Genomic DNA, 21,712 nt, shown 5'->3' on the forward strand with positions numbered 1-21,712 from the left:
TCATGTGTCAATGGCAAATTTCTTACACCTTTGCTATTGGAGAAATAATGTTCAGATAAAAGATGCTGCTTATTACTCATCCCATTTTGTGACCTTAGTTAGACCCACACATAAATGCTGAGTGTAAAAACAAAGAATTATCTTTTTACATGATGTAGTTTCTGAGAAAAAATATGTCCACATCATTAGTGGACGCCAGGCCCTTGTAGTCCAAAATTTAACATTGTGGTCTTGTGACAACCAAAAATGTGATGTCCACACATGTGGCCGTCAGGTCAAAGGAGGTTAATGTATTTTTATTTTTTATAAGACCCTGATATCACATAGAGGCTAATTGGTAGTTCTTTTGGTTTATACCTGTATCAAGAAAACATTTTTTCTTACTTGGGGAAACGAGCCTTCAAGTCTATAAACTCACTGGTGTCAAATGTAGAAACGTGTAAGGTTTCAAGTCAAGGCCAGTGACAACATTTTCATTTCACTTCCCCAATGCCCACCCCATTTGTACAACAACACAAGGCAACGTTTTTCTAATCTCTGGTGTGTTCGTTTCCATTAAAGGCTTATACAGTCCCCGAGCGGGACTCAACCCGGGCTGACCTCCAGTACTACGAACACGACACCGACCCACGTGACGACTGGATTGTCCGAACCAAGAAAGAGTGGTCCGGCTTACCCCGCATCGCCACTCACCCACTGGACTTGGCTGTGCTGCGTCTCGCCAATCTTGAGAGGAACATTGAGAGGCGCTACCTGAAGGAGCCGCTCTGGAACCCAGCTGATGTGATGCGCCTCGCTCCTCTCACGCCGACACCAGGAGAAGAGCAACCTATGGATGTCATAAGGTAGAAAGAAGGGATTGAAGACTATTTTCCCCCTGTGTGTGTAATTTGGATGCATATTTTGTTTTTTTCTCCGCTTCCAGTCTTGAAAGTGAGATCACCTCCAGGCTCAGGACTTGGCGGCAGGCTTTAGATCGCTGCCGAAGTGCCCCCCAGCTTTGTTTGTGTTTGTTGCAGCTAGAGAAGGCTATTGCTTGGGAAAGATCTGTGACTAAAGTGGTAAGAAAGACTTTAACTCTCACATAGGTGTTCTGGTAGTATAATTTCCTTGTAAAACAGATTTAATGACTTTAATAATTCATAGAGCATCTGCTTAGAACAGTGGTTTTTATTACACTGCCTGGAGGGAGTTCTCAAATTCTCGTTTATGTTGTACGATTTCTTTGCTTGTAAGACATTGCTCCTCTTCTGTTGGTGGAGAACAAATGGCGATGAGTGATTAGTGCATTGGCCTCAGAGTTCTGAGATGGATGGTTGAGACCATCATCCATGGAGTTTGCATGTTCTCCCCGGGCTTCTGTTGATTTTCTCTGGGTACTCTGGTTTCCGCCCACATTCCCCTAAACATGCATAGGAGGCTGGTTGCCTAGCTATGAGTGAGCGTGAATGGTTCTAATTTAGGTATGTGGAGTGAGATGGCCATTTCAGAACATTGTACTTGTTCCTCTGCATGAATGCCTTAGTAGAATTTGAGCAGTGTTTAGGGCCGTTCTCTTGAAGTATCCACCCCTGGCGCAACTTCAACAGATTCTTGAACAACAGACATACATTGAAGTAATTGTAAAATGGAGAACATGCTAAATAGGCATCTGTTAACAATAAGTTAATTTCCCATTTTAAATTTAAGCAGTTCAGTGTAAAAACAGTTCATTTTCAGAGATCTAGTTCGTTTGTCACTGCCAGTTTTTCAGATAAGTATAGCCCAAAAGTCGCAGTTATATATTAGTTGCAGGCCTAGCCATACTATAAAAAATGTGACTTACAGTAGTCTGAAAAATGCGGTAGTTAAAACTAGCTCTAAATGCCTTTTTTAACTTTACAATTTGACCACAATTTTGCTACAGACGTGCCAGATCTGCAGAAAAGGTGACAATGATGACAGTCTGCTTCTGTGTGACGGCTGCGATCGGGGATGTCACATGTACTGCCTGAGGCCTAGGATCACGCAGGTGCCAGAGGGCGATTGGTTTTGTCCAAATTGTGTTGCTAAGGTGAGAACCGGAATCGTAACAGAAAGCAGCTTGTTACCGGGTCGTGTTATTTCGGGTCCTGAAGCCTCACGTTGCTTGACCTTTGTCAGAAGGAAAGTGAATCACCGCAGTCCAAAAAGCGTACCCGGGTGAAAAAGAAGCGATATGAGGAAAACAGCTCGGACGATGATACGATGACAAGACGGAGCTCAGGGATGTCCACTCGGCACAAGGAGATGACGACCGCCGCAGTAGCGGCTGCCCCCTCATCTTCATCTTCTCGTCAGTCAGGAGATGGAGGGGCTGCCAAGCGGCGTCGCATGACCACACGTAACCAGCCGGACCTCACCTTTTGCGAGTGCGTTCCGTTCCATCTTCATTCTTTCTTGTACAGCTCTCCTCAGCAAATGATGTTAATCTTTTCAATTTACCTGCTAGAATCATCCTAATGGAGATGGAGGCTCATGCAGATGCCTGGCCGTTTCTTGAGCCAGTTAACCCCCGACTGGTGACAGGTTACCGCCGCATTGTCAAAAACCCCATGGACTTCCTCACAATGAGAGAGAGACTACTGCAAGGAGGGTAGGTTTTTTTCCACGCCATCCTGAATGATTTGAAGGAACATAATTGAACTGTTGCACTGTAAATATGCTATGCAGGTTGTCCCCCAAAAATTCAATTTTTAAAAGCAAATTTCTCAGAAGCTACCAAAGGATCTCAATGAAATTGAGATTTTGAACACAAGTTTCATTCAAATTTTAAAGAGAAATTGGAAAAAATTCTAGTCAAGCAGTAGTTGTCAAGTTCTTGCAAAACGTTTTCATTTAAATTTTGTGTCCCGGGCCCCTGGCAAGTTTTTCCCCAATTCATTTTTAATTTTTTTTTTGTTGGTGTCTCAGGTATTGCAGCTGTGAGGAGTTCTCGTCAGATGCTCAGCTGGTTTTCAACAACTGTGAGCTGTTCAATGAGGACACATCTGAGGTGGGGATGGCAGGACACTCCATGAGGCGCTTCTTTGAGAGCCGCTGGGCAGAGTTCTACTCAAACAAGGAAAAATAGAAGCATGCAACATTGTTGCCCGTCGGTGCTTGTTCACCACTGCAAGAGATCTTACTGATAAACTCAGGAGGGTTCTCAAGCTATGTATTTTTCATGTACAGATATCTCTGTGTAGAACTGTGTATATTTCCGCATTTGTTTTTCCCCACTGGCCTGGTCTTATGGCCTGCTACTGAACGGATTGGAATTTCGTTTTCTTGGTCCTCACCTCTTGTCTGCTGTTTCCTCCCGCCACACCCATCCACAAGTTTTTGCTTCAGTTCCTTCTGGTCAAGGAGGGTCTATTTGGAATATTTGGCTCCCATTTTGCCACTGAGCGAACGTCTTCACCCTGGACCTGCATTGTAACCCGCAGCAAAAGAACTCAGACATTTCTTACACGTTCAAAGGAATTGAATTGAATGGGGTCTTACACCTAGACTTTTTTGCTCAATATATTTTATTATATATTCTATATATAAATATATATGAAGATGACAATAGCTGCGATTATTTAATAGCAATAGCTTGTAGTGAATGTGTACAGAAACTCATAGATTTGTCTAGACGATTTATGACACAGGCCAGTTAAACTAGATGAAATTATGAGTAGAGGTTGTGTAACCTCCACAGAGCTGCGTGCACATTCACAGACTTCATAGGAGTCCTCCAAGTCCTTGTGGATGTGAGAAGCTTGTTGTACAGACTGCATAATGGCCACCATCACTATTAGGTTTCTGAAAGGTTCTGTTCTAGTGGCAACTCACAAAGGTTGTAAGTAAATTCTAGCTGTTGTAAAGGATTGAGTATTTGAAAAGGTGCAAACATCCAACGTCAAGTCGTCTTGATATTGTACAGTTTAGAATTGCAGAAGAACTAAAGTACTGGCTACATTCCCGACTGGTTGCATTCCTGGTTTCCGTTGCTTTTTGTGCTGTTCATGGATCAGCGCAGGGTGGGCCACTCTGCTTGTAATCTGACTGCAGCAGGGCCACACTGCAGTCCAACTTTTATTTGAATGCATTTCTTACACTGACCTCAGATCAGCTTGTTGAAAATATACATTATTCCTTTTGAGAAAGACAAAAAAAATGACCAGAAAACCAAATGTGGTGTTATGTGACTTTTTAATAATGTACAGTTTTGGTGACCTAAAATTTTGTTCCTTTATATTTTTAGGACCAATTCGTTTTTAACAAGATGTATTACAAGACTGTTGTATTAAGGTGATGTAACACTTGTGCATCTGTAGAATGTACTGTGAGTTGAAATAAATAAATAAAAAGTGACTTTTTTTTTCTTGGATAAGCACATCACCTTTTTCAGTCCCAACTGACTTTGGGCCAGAGGCAGGGGACAACCTGAAACCGTGGCCAGCCGATTGCGGGTCATGAGGAGACGGACAACCGTTCACACTCACACTCATACTTGGGGGCAATTTAGTGTCCCCAATCACCCTACCATGCATGTTTTTGGAATGTGGGAGGAAACTTGTTACCCAGGGAGAACATGCAACCTCAACACAGGTAGACCTGGATCTGAACCCAGAGCTGTGAGGCAGACGCACTAATCACTGAGCCGTCTGGCCGCCCCCCTGAGAACATCATTGTGAAATATGCGGATGATATAACAGCGGTGGGGATGATCACAGAGGGGAATGAGACGGCCTGCAGAGAGACTCAGCGAGCGGTGCGCTGTCAACAACTTCGCGCTGAACGTCTCTAAAACCAGAGAACTCATCCTGGACTAATCACGGAACAAAGCTGCTCCCGCCCACCTGTTTTTCAATGGCGAATATGTGTACTGAGTGAAGACATCCAAATCTCGTGGGTCCAAATCTCTGCAGATATCACTTGGGCTGCAAACACCACAGCAATTGTCAAGAAGGCGCAGCAGAGGCTACATTTCCTGAGAGTACTCAGGAAGGAGCACCTGAACACCAACCTGCTGATGACCTTCTACTGGTCAGCCATTGAGAACATGCTGACCTATGCTGTGTCAGTGTGGCACTCAGGCTGCACAGAAGCCGACTGGAAAAGACCGCAGACAGTGATCAACACAGTCCATAGATCTGTCCACCATCTATGGTGACTAGAATGAGCAAAGAGCATCATAAAAGACAATACACAGTCCAGCTTCCCCCTCCAACCTGCAGCCCTCTTGCAGGTGCTACAGGGCCATAACTGCCAAAACAAACGGTCTCAAGGACAGTTTCTAACCAAGAGCCGTCACCAAAATCAACTCGAGTTCTGCACCTAGGAGGACCTAATCAAGACCAATGTCTTATCCTGTACTCGCACTAAAACTCCTTAGGCTGCTAACCACTTTAGTCACTTTTTGTACCTACTTATTTATTAGAATTAGATTAGAACTTTATTTCAGCCCGTATTTGGGAAATTTCATTGGTTGCAGTAGCAAGACAGACACACAAGACATTGTAGACCTAGGTATAAAACTGGAGGCACACACAGGAAGTCCACAAGGTGGGGACCTTCTGCAGACTGAGACTGAGGTTAAATATGCAGAATCACTCTTACATACATTCCCACAGTAGTCTAGGGTTTTTAAAGATCATCTTCCTTGCCTAGATCCTCCTAAACTGTCATATCACCTGATCAGCAGCAGCGGAGGGGCTGGTGGGGGGCTTCAAAGCATGCAAGCAGCCCAGCAAGCACCGGCAGCTCCTCCATCTGACCGGGGATAGATCTCACGCTTCCATAACAATGATGGAATGCTCGGTCTGGAGCGTTACCTCTTGCTCACAGCTGATCCCGCGTGCATGACAACGGAGGCACGTCTGAACGGCTCCAAAGACGTCTAGGACTAGCACAAAGAAACCAAGCCATGCGACGGGTGGGGTCGAGTCGCAAAGGTCGCAGAACAGCAAAGCAAAAAGGACAAAGGACAAAGCAAAGTATATGGGAAAACATTAAGAAATATTAAAATGCAATTAAAAAAGATAGAAAAGCAGCAAAAACACAAAACGAGCAAGAACGGACGGAGCTACCACTACCGGCTGGCACTTGAGTGGCGCCATCCTGGTTGCAGTAGCAAGAATGGATACAGAAACAAGAAAAAGACATTGTAGAGTTGGATAAAACTGGAACCACACACAGGAAGTCTTCCACAAGGTAAGGAACTTCTGCAGACTGAGACCGAGGTTGAAAATATGCAGAATCACTCTTCCAAGCTTATCCGCATAGTCCCTCAGTAGTCTGGCGAATCAACAGCAACAGAGTACAACACTTCATATACTCCATTTCCGGCCTGGTAAGCACCGACAGCTCTTTCATCTTATCGGGGAGGGATCTCGCGTTCCCCATAATAATAGATGGAATGATTGGCCTGAAGCGTCGTTTCTTCTCTCGGCACTTTTTTCCAGCTCCGGATTTCCAGCGGCATCGAGGTGTTGCTCTTTCTTTGTTCACAGCTGATATCATGTGTATGACAGCACAGGCATGGCTGAATGGTTCCAAAAAAGAAATAGAAGAAAGAAGCCAAGCTAACAGAACAAAGAAAGTTGTAAAAACATTAAAGTAAAAAGTATAAAGTACAAAATAAAGTAATTAAATATTAAACTGTAATTAAAAAGGATAGAAAGGCTGTAAAACATGGAAAACAAATAAGAGTGGACAAATCTACTGCCTTTATTGATTATTTATTTATTGTATTATTATTATTTATTTATTATTTGTGCACTTCATTGTGAAGTTTTAAATATCATCATACTTGTATAGTGACAAAAAACATTCAATTCAATTAAATAATTATTCATTGGCTACTATTGTTGGGGCTAGACTTCTAAACCATTTTAACGGGCAGGGGATAAATGAACAAGCGTCAGCATTAAGTGTGTTCACTTAATGAGTTACAAATATTTCCAATAAGTTACTGAGGAAGACTTAAAAATGTGAGTGTGCTTAATTCATATTTGAAGGAAGCACAGCTTTTTGGAAGTTTAATGCTTTATCGTAATAAAAAGCTTTCATTGCTTTCCCCTGCGATACAACGAGAAATTCACCGGAGACAAACAAGCCCAAAGGTTTGCAATTTTTAAGCATTGCTGACTCCGTGGCCATCTGACCATAACAATGTCAATTTTCTATTGGGCTTCTGTGATCATGTCTGTCATTGTACTGCTCAAATTCTTAAAAAGAAGTGATGTTTACCATGTATTTCTGCTCATACATTCATTTTCTGAACCGCTTATCCTAGGGTCGGTCAGGTGGTTATCCCAGTTAACTATGGGCAGCAGGCAGGGGACACCCTGAATTGGTGGCTAACCAATCACAGGGCATATCCCCAAAATATTTGTTGCCAAATGTCATCATTAATCACATGGATCACATTTTTTTGTCTTGAGAGTTTACGTGTTTAGGTTAAAAGATCATTTGAAAAAAGCATGATGGGGCAAATGAGTTGTTCTCAAAGAGTGGATGGGGTCATCAGTGGTACGCTGGCTTCCTTTAGTGGTAAGCAAAAATAGAAGAAAAAAAATTGAATTAACTGTTCAACAAGCTTTTTGAATACAATACAGTTCATTAATGAAGTACAGTAAAAATCACATTTGATGATTTTTTTTCTTGCTTGATCACTGTTTCATGTTATAATATAGGAATTGTGATTTAAAATGCAGGGTTCCTAGAGCACTCACAATGTCACCGCCACTGAGTGGGGAATTGATCCTACGTTGCCCTCACCCAAGTCAGGCGAATCAACCACTACGCCATCAATGACTTGGAGATTGTTTTCCTGACCTATTTATCAAAAAAAAATATCACCACCTTGTGGGAGCATCGTTGTCGAGAGGCTTTTACTGCAAATCATATCATATCACGGGGTACAGAGAGGTTCATGCCTCAGTGATAATTTGCTGTCAGCCTCTCCCAGTGAAAATGGGCTTGATGTCTATCGATGTCACGTTTGTCTTGCCAGTAAGTTCTTGTTGGCCAGAGAAGTGTTTGCACGTCTGCTCGGCTGGAAGGAGGCTCCTGTCTGAGGGACATGCTCCTCCCCAGAAGGGGTTACCATCACCGCCAGCTGCTTCAAGTTCAAGTGGGAAAACTTCTCACCTTGACAGTCTTAATCATGTCCGCCTCGTGAAACAGTTAACCGAAAAATTTACAATATGTTAAATATATCTTTCTCCATCATTCTCTCAAATCCCCCAGTTGGCACTTTGTGTATGGGGCCAAATTGTGTAAACGTCAGCACTCTGGGTAGAGGGGCTGAAAAGTCCCCACGCCAGCGGGTTCCAGTGCGACTCCCCCCGCCCATCACTGCTGTGCCCGCTCCACACATTTGGACTTAGTCCCACAAAGGGGGGATAACAGTTTGACAGTTGCCGTGATAAGAAGGGCCTAATCCACCTCATAATAGGCCAACCCCTCAACTCTAACCAGTTCATTCTGGACCCAGTCTACCAGATTGAGGGGCTCTGACACCCGGAAGGTCCAAATCCAAACACCCTATGATGGGGGGGGGGGGCCCAAACAGAAGGTCCTTCACATCTTGGGATGCTATGAGATTAACTACATTTATGTGACGCCGAGAGGATGAAAATGATAGAATACGCCCGTTCTTTTCAACTTCAATGTGTTCAACTATGTTTGTTTGATATCAGTGATGAAAACAAAATAAAGTGCGCCCAGATGCGGCAACACAATAGGCGTCATGGCAACAGGATTATGAAAGGTTTCGTCACCATGGAGATCAGAGAGATGCGACACAAGTAGGCTAATTTGTAGCCGTGATAATGGATGTTCTGAATGGGCATCAAATTGTAGGTCAAAACAGACATTTGATGTACTTTATGCGCTCTGTTTTTGCTCTTAATGTGTTATGTCCTCAGGTGGAAATCTCAACCATCCCAATGTTGCATTCGTAGTTCCAACCTTGGCAATTGTGGTAGCCAAGTGTTCCTGTTTTTGGGTTCGAGCACATGGTGCCTAGACTTTTTAAGGGGCCACAATCACTTCACTTTGGAGACAAGTGAGGATGTGATCAAGGTCACCAACGCAGTGTGACTGGACCCTGCTAGAGAAGGGCGGTATAGGAGGCTACAAAGAAGTACACGTGTGATGACTAATGTGCGCATATACACATTACTGAGGGAACTTTTTCATTAGGAAGGAAATTTGGGGGATGGTGGGGGTGTGGGTGGGGGAGGAGACTGTGTTCTTTTCTTCTTCAAGAGACCTCTTAGAGTCTAATGAAGGATGGAGTGACAACCCTGAACGCCTCACCACCTGACAGACGGACAGATGCCATCAAAGAACGGACAAACCTCCTGATCGCAGCCGGTGAGACATTTGGTGCGTTTAAATGACGTGGCATGAGGTGAGGAACATTATTTTATTGTACTGCTGTAGAATGGGTTATTGGGAATTATGTTTTCATTTGTAATTGATTCCTGGCAAAATTCCTGGAATTTTCAAAGTCGGATCCTTATCATGGTATTTAACTGAGACAAAAACATATTGAAAGTTCGATCCTAATAGGGAATTTATTTATATAGTTGCCCAATATTATTTTAAGCATCTATGTTAGCGTAACTTTTACTGTAAGATTTAAATTCTCTTTGTGTTGCAAGAACTAATGTGAGTTAAATGGAAGCATTGGATGAGGCACGTAGTTAAAAAAATCTAGAAAGTGGGTAATCAGAACAATCTATTTTACAAAACCAAAATTGTAGGTTTAATGTGATTAAATGTATCTGTGTATCAGATAAACCGTACCTTAAAATGCCCCCTCAAATCTCCATTAATACCCACAAGTTTAAAAAAAGTAATATATCCAAAATACCACATCGTAACCCTGCATGTAAATATGCACGTTACATAAATGTTTTGAAATATTTAAGTTGTCATAGTCCAATCAGCATAAAATTAACAGTGTACATACTGTACGTCCATACTCAAAATGCATTTTCCACTTATGCATGTTATTTTTTAAAACAAATTCATACATTATTTCTATTTTTTTTACATTTTAATATTTTTTTTAATAAATGGTATTCATAATTTCATCTTTATACCATATATATTATGAACAAATAAAATGATCAATGAATCAAATGTTAATTGAAAAACAAAATTGAAATTAGTAATTAAAATATACACTGGGTAAAATACACTAAAGTAGATTTTTTTGTTCTTGTTAAATTTCATAAAGTTGAACTCTTTCAGTGTCTTTGACGATGATACATGTCCATTCTGCTTATTTTCATCCTTTTCTGTGAAATTAAATGCGACGTCTAATTAATTTTAACTGTGAGGCTGACAGCGAATTAACATTCATCTGTTTGCTGCCATCCTCCTTATTTGAACACCTACTATTGCTGTCAAATGAGTGTAATGAGCGTCAATAGCTCAGTTTTGAGAAACGATGTTTTGTGCCCTCACCCCGAGGAGCTACGAAGCCGTCAGTTCTGGCGAGCTGTGGTAGCAGAGATGATCGGCACGCTGGTATTGGTGAGTGCTGTGCTGGGTGCATCCGTACTGGGTCATGGGGAGGACACCGGGAGACCCTTATACTCGGCGGTGGCAGTCGGTGCAGTCATTGTACCTCTTGGACACTGTTTTGGTGACATTAGCGGGGCACAGGTACCTCAGATGATTCGATTTTTCTTCTTCTTGTTCCTTTTTATTCTTTAATGTGAAAGTATTTGTGTTCTTTGTGCTCAGGTTAACCCTGCTGTCACGTTGTCACTGCTGGCCACCCGGAGGCTGGAGGTCATGAGGGCTCTCTTTTATATCACTGCCCAGTGTTTGGGGGCGTCTTTAGGGGCTTGGGCCCTCTATTTGGCTTTGTCCCACAAAAGCACTGCAGACTGCTTCGTCAACAGGGTTTGTTCTTTCAGAAAACATGGTTTACATCAGAGGTGTCATTTTTGTGGCGGGACACAATGTAGTGATGGTTTGCCTCGAATGATTGCCTCATATTATTATAGGTCTTGGAATCAGAAGTCAGTTAAAGAAGGAATGATAAATAAGGACAATTTTTAACAGTAAAATTCTGTCATTTTCAGAATTCCTGCAGAATCTTAAAGAGACACTGTCACATTTCGGGGTACATGCGCCACACGCAAATGTAATCCCAGTTTAAATGCCCCAAAGTCGATAATTGGAAGAGACTTGTATTTAGGGAGTCTTACCCTCACCTGTGCAGTTTCATTGTTGTGGCGGACAGCATTTTAGTAGATTTTTTTTCCAAGCAATTCAACCGTGTTTTTTGAAACAATGATTAATAAATTGTGATATCACCAGATGTAAACCAGACAGGGAAAACGTTGCGATTTCCCAATGTGTTGTACAGTAAATTGCACACAAACAGTGGGGAGGCCAGAGAAGTGTTGGGCTCTGCAATGCTTCTTTGCCACACATTTAATAGCGACATAAATCTGAGGCCCAATCAAACCAGGCCATAATTGGTTTAACAAATCTGTACCTCTGACAGCACGTCACATGTAAACGCTGATTAAAAAAAAATAGATTCAGATAAATAGATGTAAATTTCTTGTACCACTTCTGGCATCATGTTCTTTTGCTTTGTTCTATTTTGGATGCAGAGGAAGTTCTTGGTCGGGTGAAATAGAATGCTGCATTTTTTTGCTTCCTGCACCTTTGCCTTTAATTGCTCCTAATATTTTCCTCTTTGCAGAGCCAAACATTGTAGCATACTGACACTACCGTTTGTTTTCTTTATCATTTTTTCCAAGTAAAATTCATATGAAACAATTATACACCACACGACTGTAGTATAGATGAAGAGCAAAATACAGTCCCCTAAAGTGACAGTAGATAGAAAGATAAATTAACCTACAGTAATATAAGTAAGACAAAATACTCAACATTCTCTTTTTCATATATTATTTTTATTCGAGCAAAAATCAGTCCACATGTGAGTATAGAAGGGACAATTTACATGTAAAAAAACAATGCCATTGCAAAAGCTTAGGAAATGGTGTGTGTATCTGATGTCACAAGTGTTGGTAGACTCACAGTTGATTGGGTAAAACACAACTGGCATATTAAAATGCTGCTCATGGCAAGTGTGCCAAATTACTGGAAATACGTAATGGGCATTTATTGTCCACTATTATTCAGCAAAAAAAAATCAATTTTTGTCATTTTTCAAATTGTTAATCAACCCTCCTTCACTTGAAAATAAAGATTACATTTTTTTTTTTTTTTTACATTCATTTACCTGGATAGTGTCCTTAAGCCATTTAGGCAAGCAGGTTTTTGATTGGTTGAAATTTATACTCTTCTATATTACATGAAGGTACATGTCAAAAACTTTCAGGCATTCTAAAAGTTCCTAAATTTTGGTGAGGTAGTTAAATCTGCTGCAAAATTGACATTACATTTTGTTGTAGATCAGGAGTGGCGAACGCGTGGCCCTCGAGCCGCATGTGGTTCCCAGCCAAAATGAATGTGGCTCTTTGCTTCTTATTATATATTTTTGTATATTGTGGCTCTTTGCCTCGTTTCATGATTCTCTTAATTTTTATTCTGTCTTAAAACACACTCAAATTCATCAAGGCCCATTGAAATAAATAAATGACATTTATAATTAGCCAGATTGGATTTTTTTTTGCTGCTTCTGACGTAAGGTGTCACTCTTTGACTGTCTTAAAAATGTTGGCTCTTTGTGTCTAACTTGTTCGCCACAGCTGATTTAGATCGTCCTGAAAAGTTCCTTTCAAAAAGTAAAAAAATGCCACTTTATGAAACCTGTACGAACCCTGCTTTTGTCATTGATCAAATATGCACGTCTTCACAGCCAGACGCCTTTTGTACATGCGCCGGCTTTATACACACAATTAACTCATTGACTGCCATTGACAAGGATAGACATCCAACCATGTGTCTCTTTTCATCCATCTGTTGTAGATTTAAGAGTTTGCCCCTCGCAGACGTCCAATCCCTTTGAACTGGCAGGTCGGCAGCATGTATTGTTCAAAGACCTTGGCCGTATTTGGCAGCCAATGAGTTAATTTGGGTCAAATTGATTGTAATTTTAAGGAACTGCATCATTTTAATGAAAAATGAAACAAATGTCTTCCGGCGTCTTCGCTGCTTGTTGTGCAGGTGCCCATCGACTTGAATGCAGCACAGGCTCTCGGCATTGAAGTCTTATGCACCTTCCAGTTGGTTTTCACTGTTTTCTCAGTTGAGGCCCAGCGGCGAAGGGAAAGCCCAGAACCAGGAAATCTTGCTATTGGACTGGCACACACTGCTGGCGTGATGATAGGGGTAAGAGCAGTTTGATGCTGTTTTTATCTTCATCTTATCTCATTTTCTGAACCGCTTTATCCACTTAGGGCCGTGGGGGGTGCTGGAGCCTATCCCAGCTGACTCTGGGCCAGAGGAGGGGGACAGCCTGAATCGGTGGCCAGTCGATTGCAGGGCACAAGGAGACAGACAACCATGCACACTCACACTCACACACCTACGGCCAATTTAGAGTGTCCAATCAGCCTCCCATGCATGTTTTTGGAATGTGGGAGGAAACCGGAGGACCCGGAGGAAATCCATGCAGGCCCGGGGAGAACATGCAACTACACAGGTGGACGTGACCTGGATTTGAACCCAGGACCCCAGAGGTCTGAGGCCGACATGCTAACCACTCGCGCCACCCCTATGTTTTTTATCCTGTACTAATTAATTACAGTTTAACAGTCTACACTTACTTTAATGTATAGCAATGTAAATTGTAGATAGAAGCATACACTATATGCGTGGTGTGGTGTTGTTCAGGGGTAGAATAATCCTGCCCCAACGCAGAAGTTGTGGGTTCAATTGACTATCCTGGTGACCTTGTCTTAGTGTTGTTGAGCAAAATACTGCCCCACATTGCTTCTGATGCTGCATCATCAGTAGCTTTACGAGGATATCGTGTCAAAGTAATTTGAGTTCCTTGAAGGTGGAAAAGCTCCATTGAAGTGTACCATACTGTATGATATTGTATAGTATGCTTATTTACTTATTTTCTTTAAGTCATCAAACAAATGTTAATATCAGACAAATATGACCAAAGCAAACAGAAACTGCTGTCTTTAAAAAGCAATTATAATCATCACGGAAAAAATATACATTCATTGTGTGAAAAAGTCTTTGCTGCCTAAAACCTAGTGAATGGTAGGACCACCCACAGCACCAGCATCAACAAGCCTTGTTTAATTTTACAGAGGGTGAAGATTTTAAAATAACCTTTAGTTAAAATAGGCTTTAAAAAAAAAAAGGTTTATTAATGACGTTATAGGGTTTATTGACATGAGAGTGAATGCCTCTAAATTTCTTTGTGCTCTGATGGACTAGGATGGGCTTATATTATTTACACCACAAGGCACTGTAGAAGATGAAATATGATTTGGCACATTTTGGCTAGTTTCACACCCTAGGCTGAAATCATCCAATTCCGATTTTTTTTCTTCAGAATTATTCATTAGGCTTGTGGTTGCTTACATGTTGTTTTTCGAGCAGGCTCGGTTTTCTGGTGCCAGTATGAATCCTGCTCGCTCTCTGGGTCCGGCCCTCGTCACAGGAATTTGGGAAAACCACTGGGTGAGTACTCTCAATCCTAATACTGTCTGTCTGTCATATTGCACCAACCAAGTGTTTCAAGTGTTTCACTGAAAAGACAAGGTTCTATCACTCCATTGCATCACTCTAACAATTTGTCCATCTCAACCTCCAACCATATATAATGTAATATTTTAATACTCATGTCATATACATATATATATATATATATATATATATATATATATATATATATATATATATATATATATACACACACACACACATATAACAGTGGCGGGCGGTGCATTTTCTGGTAGCGCCTTCAACGTATCAATCCAACCCTCAAAAACTATTTTATGGCTATAAAACCTCTACTGCAGCTACAGCTGCGACACATAAAAAATAATCAATAAATTAATGCACAACAAAAATGGGGTAAAATCCACTTCCTAGCAGCATTTCATGATTAAATACAAATACTGGAGCTTTTCAGACATTAAAACCAGGCCAGGGGGTGATTTTCCCGGGAAAAGACAGCGATGAACGTCAATGGCGTACGGGCAAACATTGCCCGAAAATGGGGTAAAATCCAGCCGAAAACAGCATTTATTGATTAAATACAAATACTGGAGCTTTTTAGACATCAGAACCGGGCCCGGAGTATCATTTCCCGGGTAAATAGACAGCGATGAACGTCGATACGTCCATACGTGAAATGACAAAAAATGCACTAAAATTAGGTAAAATCCACTTCCTAGCATCATTTATTGATTGAATACAAATACTGGAGCTTTTGAGACATTACAACCAGGCCAGGGGGGTGATTTTTCCCGGGAAGACAGCGATGGACGTCAATGGTGAAACGCCAAAAATTAAACTGGGGTAAAATCCACTTCCTAGCAGCATTTTGTGATTAAATACAAACACTGGAGCTTAAATACAAACACTGGAGCTTTTAAGATATCATAACTTGGCCCACAATTGAAATATTATTTAGGAATATAGCCATATTTTACTCACCAAAAATCCTTTTTACACAAAATCCATCCTCCTTTCTTCCTTCCTTCTTTCCTATCGCCATCGAAGCTAATGATGAAAGTCGAGCCTGTCCTGTCATATTTCCGGCATAGTCCGTTTTGAAAATAGCTTTAAATGAACACAACAATATACTATTTGCTTGTGGAGCTAAGTTAGCGCGCTGAAAGTGCCCCCCACACACCTGACATGTCCCAGCCAGCAAAATGCTAACGCCTATGAAAAATCATTGTGGGGTTGCCAACTCGAAATCTGATTGGTTAAAAGCAACAGTCTAGTTTAATGCAGCAGAGCCCGCAAGAACTGATTGTGAAGGCTTTGAGGCAGATCTGATCTGGCAACAAATAATGGCTGAAATGTGATTGGTTAAATGCTTCAATATGAAAACACACATCTGGAAGCAGTGCAACCAGGGGGAAAAGCAATGAAAGGAAGCTAACAGACCATTTGGAATAATAAGTATTGATGGACAAAATATAATATGATTCAGATATTTCTTAGGCCAGCAGAGAAGGCCTTGAAGGCCCTGACGGCCCGCCACTGATATATATATATATATATATATATATATATATATATATATATATATATATATATATATATATATATATATATATTCATATATATACACATATAAACTTCTACATTTCCGTGGGACTTTATCCACGGCAACGCACTCGTCACCCAACAAACAAATTTAAATGAACTTGGATTAATATAGACAGACACACTCAAACATACGTTTAATGTAACTTTACACAAAACTGAATTCTAATTTTGTTTTAATTTGTTTTACCATTCGGTTAGCTTTTTGCCACGCCTCCACCCTCACGTTCGCTATTGATGGGCTGTTTGCTGTTGTATTCCCTTCAAAATATTCCGAAAATGATGGACACAAATGTCCTCACAATAGGGTAACGCACGACCGCTTGCCAACGAGAAGTAGTCTTGAATGAGCGATCGCGGGAGCTAACAGGCTAAGGAAGGAAAAAATGCAACCGCTCAGCCTACCCACGTATTGATTGTGGGTAATGAAGTTTTATTCTGAGAAAGTGTGCCATTGGCTATCGGTGTTGTGTGCACGAGTATACTTCATTACCAAGAAAGCTCTCTTTTTGCCCGTGCATGCGCGTTGTACATTTTCTGGTCCATGTATAGAAGAAACTCGTGTGAAGAAATCGTTCAGTGCTCGTAGATATCTGTTTTACACAAAAGAGATGCGGCAAAAAAAGACGCTACAATGATAAACAGCCTCTCATGTCATGGCCACCTGGCTTTCTCGTATCTCGAATTTTTTCTCGTATATAGAGCGAATTATTTGCTCGAAATTTTCCTCGTATCTCGAGCATCTCGTAGGTAGAGCTGCTCGTATGTAGAGGTACCGCTGTACTTATGTTTGTGTCATGAATACATGCTAACAATGCTAGCCCCTCTGCTAACTAAGCAGCAAACTTAGCTTAACAATGATCCATCTCTCATCTCATCTCGTTTTCTAAACTGCTTTATCCTCATCTAAGGTCGCGGGGGGTGCTGGAGCCCATCCCAGCTGACTTTGGGCAAGAGGCGGGGGACACCCTGGATTGGTGGCCAGCCAATCGCAGGGCACAAGGAGACAAAAAAACATTCACGCTCACACTCATACCTAGAGGCAATTTGGTGTCCAATCCGCCTACCATGGATGTCTTCGGAATGTGGGAGGAAACCGGAGTACCCGGAGAAAACCCATGCAGGCCCAGGGAGAACATGCAAATTCTACACACAGGTGGCCCGACCTGGATTTGAACCCAGGTCCCCCACTGTGAGGCCGTGTTAACCACTCAGTCGACGGGCTGCCCTTAACAATGATCCACAACCCCAATAAACCTAAATGATCAAGAAAATGAGGCCCATGAATCACAATGGAGCACTTCTTTGTCACTGAAAAAATTTTGATGCTGTCTTATCATTCGAGAATAGCCAATGAAGAATTCCATAACAATTTCTGTTCACCTGCAGGTGTACTGGATTGGACCGGTCCTCGGGGCAGTTCTGGCCGGCATGTCCCACGAGTTCTTCTTTGCACAAAGCGCCTCCCGCCAGAAGCTTGTGGCGTGTCTGATGTGCAAAGACATTGAGATTGTGGAGACGACCAGTATGACTGGCTCGTCCCTTTCCACGGTGACTCAGAAGGCCAACAGATCAAAACAAGCCCACAAATAAGACAACAATTGATGGCACTAAGTGAGAACACACAAAGGCTGAATGTTTGTTTGCTTGTTTTGGAGCTCAGAGACCATATTTTATTCTGTCGCGCACTGTTTACATTTGCAAACCATTAGACTACACAATGCATGCTAATTGAAACCCTCCTAAAACCAAGCCCACGCTCATTGTTGTTGTGTACGTTGCATCCTGAGGGCAGCGAGGCTTTGAAATGCTAAAGAGCTTCAACAATGATTTTAGTTGCTGCCTTGGTGTTTGTCTCTTCTCGTAGGCCTTCTATTCACAATCAAACAGATCCAAGCAGATTAATAGCTAATTAGAGGGAAGCACATTCAGTGATTATAACTAGTGTTGCAAGGAAACCATTTATTGGCTCTCAATCCTGTGTGGTTTTGGCCAATGCTGTACTGATACCCCACTTTTGGGAGGAAATGTATATAATGTATGTATATCAGTGGCCGCCCGCCACTGGTATATGTGTGTGTGTATATATATATATATATATATATATATATATATATATATATATATATATATATATATATATATATATATATATATATATATATATATAGAGCTACGGGGTAAGAGTGAAAAGAGCAAAATGTGATTTCATGCAGGAGAAAGTAGAATACCTGGGGCATCTGATAGATAAGGAGGGACTGCACCCCACTGCGACAAAAGTTGCAGCCATCGTTATATATATATATATATATATATACATACATACACACATATACCAGTGGCGGGCGGTGCATTTTCTGGTAGCGCCTTCAACGTATCAATCCAACCCTCAAAAACTATTTTATGGCTATAAAACCTCTACTGCAACTACAGCTGCGACACATAAAAAAATAATCAATAAATTAATGCACAACAAAAATGGGGTAAAATCCACTTCCTAGCAGCATTTCATGATTAAATACAAATACTGGAGCTTTTCAGACATTAAAACCAGGCCAGGGGGTGATTTTCCCGGGAAAAGACAGCGATGAACGTCAATGGCGTACGGGCAAACATTGCCCGAAAATGGGGTAAAATCCAGCCGAAAAAAGCATTTATTGATTAAATACAAATACTGGAGCTTTTTAGACATCAGAACCGGGCCCGGAGTATGAAAGTGGCGCACACACCATTTTCCCGGCTGTAACAGGCTTGCTAGCTTTGGAGTTGACCGCCCTTTCTTAATGATGTCCATTTTTTTCTGGAAAAGTCCGTCTGGAAAATAGCTTTGTGAGCAAGTCTGCAACAGAATCCATTTGTTTTTGCTTCTGTCGGCCATTGTGGGTGGAGTTTGCGATCTCTGGCTGCCTCACTATGGCTTTGGCCCGCCTACTAGCCAATCATAGTTGGTGAAAGCAATGACGTATCCCAGTCATGAAAAAGCATTGTGGGGTTGCCAACGCGAAATCTGATTAGTTAAAAGCAACAGTCTAGTTTAATGCAGCAGAGCCCACAGAACTGATTGGGAAGGCTTTGAGGCAGATCTGATCTGGCAACAAATAATGGCTGAAATGTGATTGGTTAAATGCTTCAATATGAAAACACACATCTGGAAGCAGTGCAACCAGGGGGAAAAGCAATGAAAGGAAGCTAACAGACCATTTGGAATAATAAGTATTGATGGACAAAATATAATATGATTCAGATATTTCTTAGGCCAGCAGAGAAGGCCTTGAAGGCCCTGACGGCCCACCACTGATGTATATTATATATATATATATATATATATATATATATATATATATATAATATACATCAGTGGCAGGCCGTCAGGGCCTTCAAGGCCTTCTCTGCTGGCCTAAGAAATATCTGAATCATATTATATTTTGTCCATATATATATATATATATATATATATATATATATATATATATATATATATATATATATATATATATATACATACTTAATATGCATACATACCTACATCCTATCTATACATATACATATATACAGAGCTGCCAGCCTCCCTCGACCCCATTTCACAAGTACCCTTGTCCCATTTCCGGCGTGATTGCGATTCACGCAAAATCTATATAAAAGGTTGAAAAAAAGGGAGATTACAATTTAAATCAAACTGTTAGTTTTTACATTATTTGAAATATCGTGTTTTTGCAAACTATTAAAAAAGTACAGCATAATAAAAATAAGTTTATCTTTGTGTTTGAGTCCTCCTACGTACATTTTACAGTCAGTAGTTCCACCATGTGTCACGCTGTGGTCGCACTTGCATGTTGTGCAATGCGCAAATGTTGGTCCTTTTGGAGACGGCTTCAACATGGGATATTTTGTCAATTATGAATCAACAAACCTCTGCAAGAGTCTGGGTTTCTTATAAGAAGTTTCATCCAAATAACCATCCATTTTGCACTTAAGCCGAGCAGGCATATTGATAAGACAGAAGACAAATCATTCGTCAGAACTTGTATTTCGGATGATTCACAATGCACTCGTGTTACCAAATTCTTTTGGTTTACAGTGCAGTTGAAGCAAGATGGCCGGAGCCGTAGCAATGGTGTGAATTTTGAGGCATTTAAATATGAAATTTGGTACTTTTCCGAAATGGTTGCTTCAAAAACAATTTAAGTGAACATTTTGGGGGGATTTCCGGAGTTTAGGGGGGTTGTTCCCGGAGTTTGCGTTGCATTTCCAGAGAAACTCCTGAATTTCCGGAGGGGTTGGCAGCCCTAACTTGAATTAAAAGTAATTTGGTCATGCTGCTTAATGCCACTGAGTTTCATTTATCTGCTCATATATGCTTACGGAAAAATACGGCATTGGGCTTGCATTTAATGACTTTAAAGTTTGAGGGATCTTGCATTTACTCATTGTCAGCCACTTACAACTTTAGACACAATTAATTTAAACTGGAAGGAATAAATGAGAACGCTCATATTTCAGTTCCATTGATGGTCCTAGACTTCCAATTCATTTGATCGTCTCTCCCTATCCAAATCGTTGGGACGTCGCACGTTGCAAATGGCAGTCAATGAGTTGATATGTAATTTTTGTTCTGTCTATGGTTTTTGTAATTGATTTAGGTGTAATTTTATTTTGCATGTATTATTGAAATGTTTCCTAATATATAGAGAACATTCATTTACTTTCGATGTGCGTACATCATGTTCATCGCCAACCTACATATGCTTAAAAAACTTGTAACCTTTTAACCAAGAGCAGCATTACAAATAGCATCCCATAGACAAACCCCTGTTGCGTTTGCTTCAAGTTTATAAACTATATCCTTTGTAAACTCACTCAGTGCTGTGCATTCAGTTATTTATACCGGTCTGTTATCAGAAAAGTTGGTATGCATCGTTAGTCAACGGCAGCCTCGCTTATACTTGAGAAGGGGAGAATGAATGAATGAATGAAATGGAATGTCTTTTTATCTCCCCATTTTTCGGTAGTTTAATTAACGTCACCCATTTTTTTAATGCATTATGGGATCCAGGGAGTATTCATATTAAATGTATTGTAGCAAAGGTATCCTTGCTAAAATGGAAAACCTTAAATAAGGTCCAGAAGTAGTGACAACCATCCTGACCAGGCCATCCTGACAACACAAAATCAGATTTTTTAAAAATCAGAGCAAAGGAGTTTCTGTCTATAACACAAAGGATTGGATTGGATAACTTTATTCATCCCATATTCGGGAAATTTCATTGTCACAGTATTAAGAGGGTAAGAATGCAGATACAGGAAAGACATTTTAGACACAAATAGATAGGTAATAAACAAGTTAATAAATAAATACATAAATAAATATATAAATAAATTAATTAATAAATATATAAAGAAAAAAAAACAATCAGTTGTTCTCAGTTTGTGCCCATGTTTTCAGCACGTCACATCTTCAAACAGGTTTGAT

The 21,712-nt window shown here is 40.8% G+C and overlaps 2 protein-coding genes and 1 long non-coding RNA gene across 11 annotated transcripts in view; 2 read left to right on the plus strand and 1 right to left on the minus strand.

Moving 5' to 3' along the window:
• Positions 1 to 4,359, plus strand: part of baz2a (bromodomain adjacent to zinc finger domain, 2A) — a 26,309-nt gene extending 21,950 nt beyond the window's left edge. For 4 of the 5 annotated variants that reach the window (XM_077605500.1, XM_077605584.1, XM_077605749.1 and 1 more), the window contains exons 25-30: positions 562 to 845; positions 926 to 1,061; positions 1,907 to 2,053; positions 2,143 to 2,390; positions 2,471 to 2,614; positions 2,932 to 4,359. In XM_077605500.1, coding sequence (XP_077461626.1) covers positions 562 to 845; positions 926 to 1,061; positions 1,907 to 2,053; positions 2,143 to 2,390; positions 2,471 to 2,614; positions 2,932 to 3,091 — 1,119 coding nt within the window. In that variant the 3' untranslated portion in view covers positions 3,092 to 4,359. The remainder of the gene's footprint in view (positions 1 to 561; positions 846 to 925; positions 1,062 to 1,906; positions 2,054 to 2,142; positions 2,391 to 2,470; positions 2,615 to 2,931) is intronic. The other variant, XM_077605423.1, reaches the window with a different exon arrangement.
• LOC144078023 (uncharacterized) lies at positions 4,178 to 6,410 on the minus strand. Of its 2 annotated transcripts, XR_013301164.1 has the most exons (4): positions 5,823 to 6,410; positions 5,682 to 5,760; positions 5,015 to 5,100; positions 4,178 to 4,928 (listed from the first exon to the last, which is right to left on the minus strand). It is a non-coding gene; the product is annotated as an uncharacterized LOC144078023 (long non-coding RNA). The 2 variants fall into 2 exon arrangements; XR_013301154.1 differs by having other exon boundaries at positions 5,682 to 6,410.
• A 2,839-nt stretch (positions 6,411 to 9,249) lies between these two features.
• On the plus strand, positions 9,250 to 19,457 carry LOC144077816 (aquaporin-4). Of its 4 annotated transcripts, none has more exons than XM_077605954.1 (6): positions 9,250 to 9,409; positions 10,480 to 10,674; positions 10,756 to 10,917; positions 13,165 to 13,329; positions 14,560 to 14,640; positions 17,632 to 19,457. In XM_077605954.1, exons 1-6 carry the CDS (start codon positions 9,395 to 9,397, stop codon positions 17,833 to 17,835), a joined length of 822 nt encoding a protein of 273 aa, XP_077462080.1. In that variant the 5' UTR covers positions 9,250 to 9,394; the 3' UTR covers positions 17,836 to 19,457. The 4 variants fall into 4 exon arrangements, with proteins under 4 accessions (XP_077462080.1, XP_077462161.1, XP_077462242.1 ...); XM_077606035.1 differs by having other exon boundaries at positions 10,483 to 10,674; XM_077606116.1 differs by having other exon boundaries at positions 9,250 to 9,372.
• Positions 19,458 to 21,712: the final 2,255 nt, after the last annotated feature.

This window comes from Stigmatopora argus, chromosome 1 (genome assembly GCF_051989625.1).
Source record: "Stigmatopora argus isolate UIUO_Sarg chromosome 1, RoL_Sarg_1.0, whole genome shotgun sequence".
NCBI lineage: Eukaryota > Metazoa > Chordata > Actinopteri > Syngnathiformes > Syngnathidae > Stigmatopora > Stigmatopora argus.

Coding starts and splice junctions, on each gene's coding strand:
- LOC144077816 (XM_077605868.1), top strand. CDS start 10,417: ATGAGTGTAATGAGCGTCAATAGCTCAGTTTTGAGAAACGATGTTTTG. Junction 10,918..13,164: donor CAGACTGCTTCGTCAACAGG/GTTTGTTCTTTC, acceptor CTTGTTGTGCAG/GTGCCCATCGACTTGAATGC. Junction 13,330..14,559: donor CTGCTGGCGTGATGATAGGG/GTAAGAGCAGTT, acceptor TTTTTCGAGCAG/GCTCGGTTTTCTGGTGCCAG.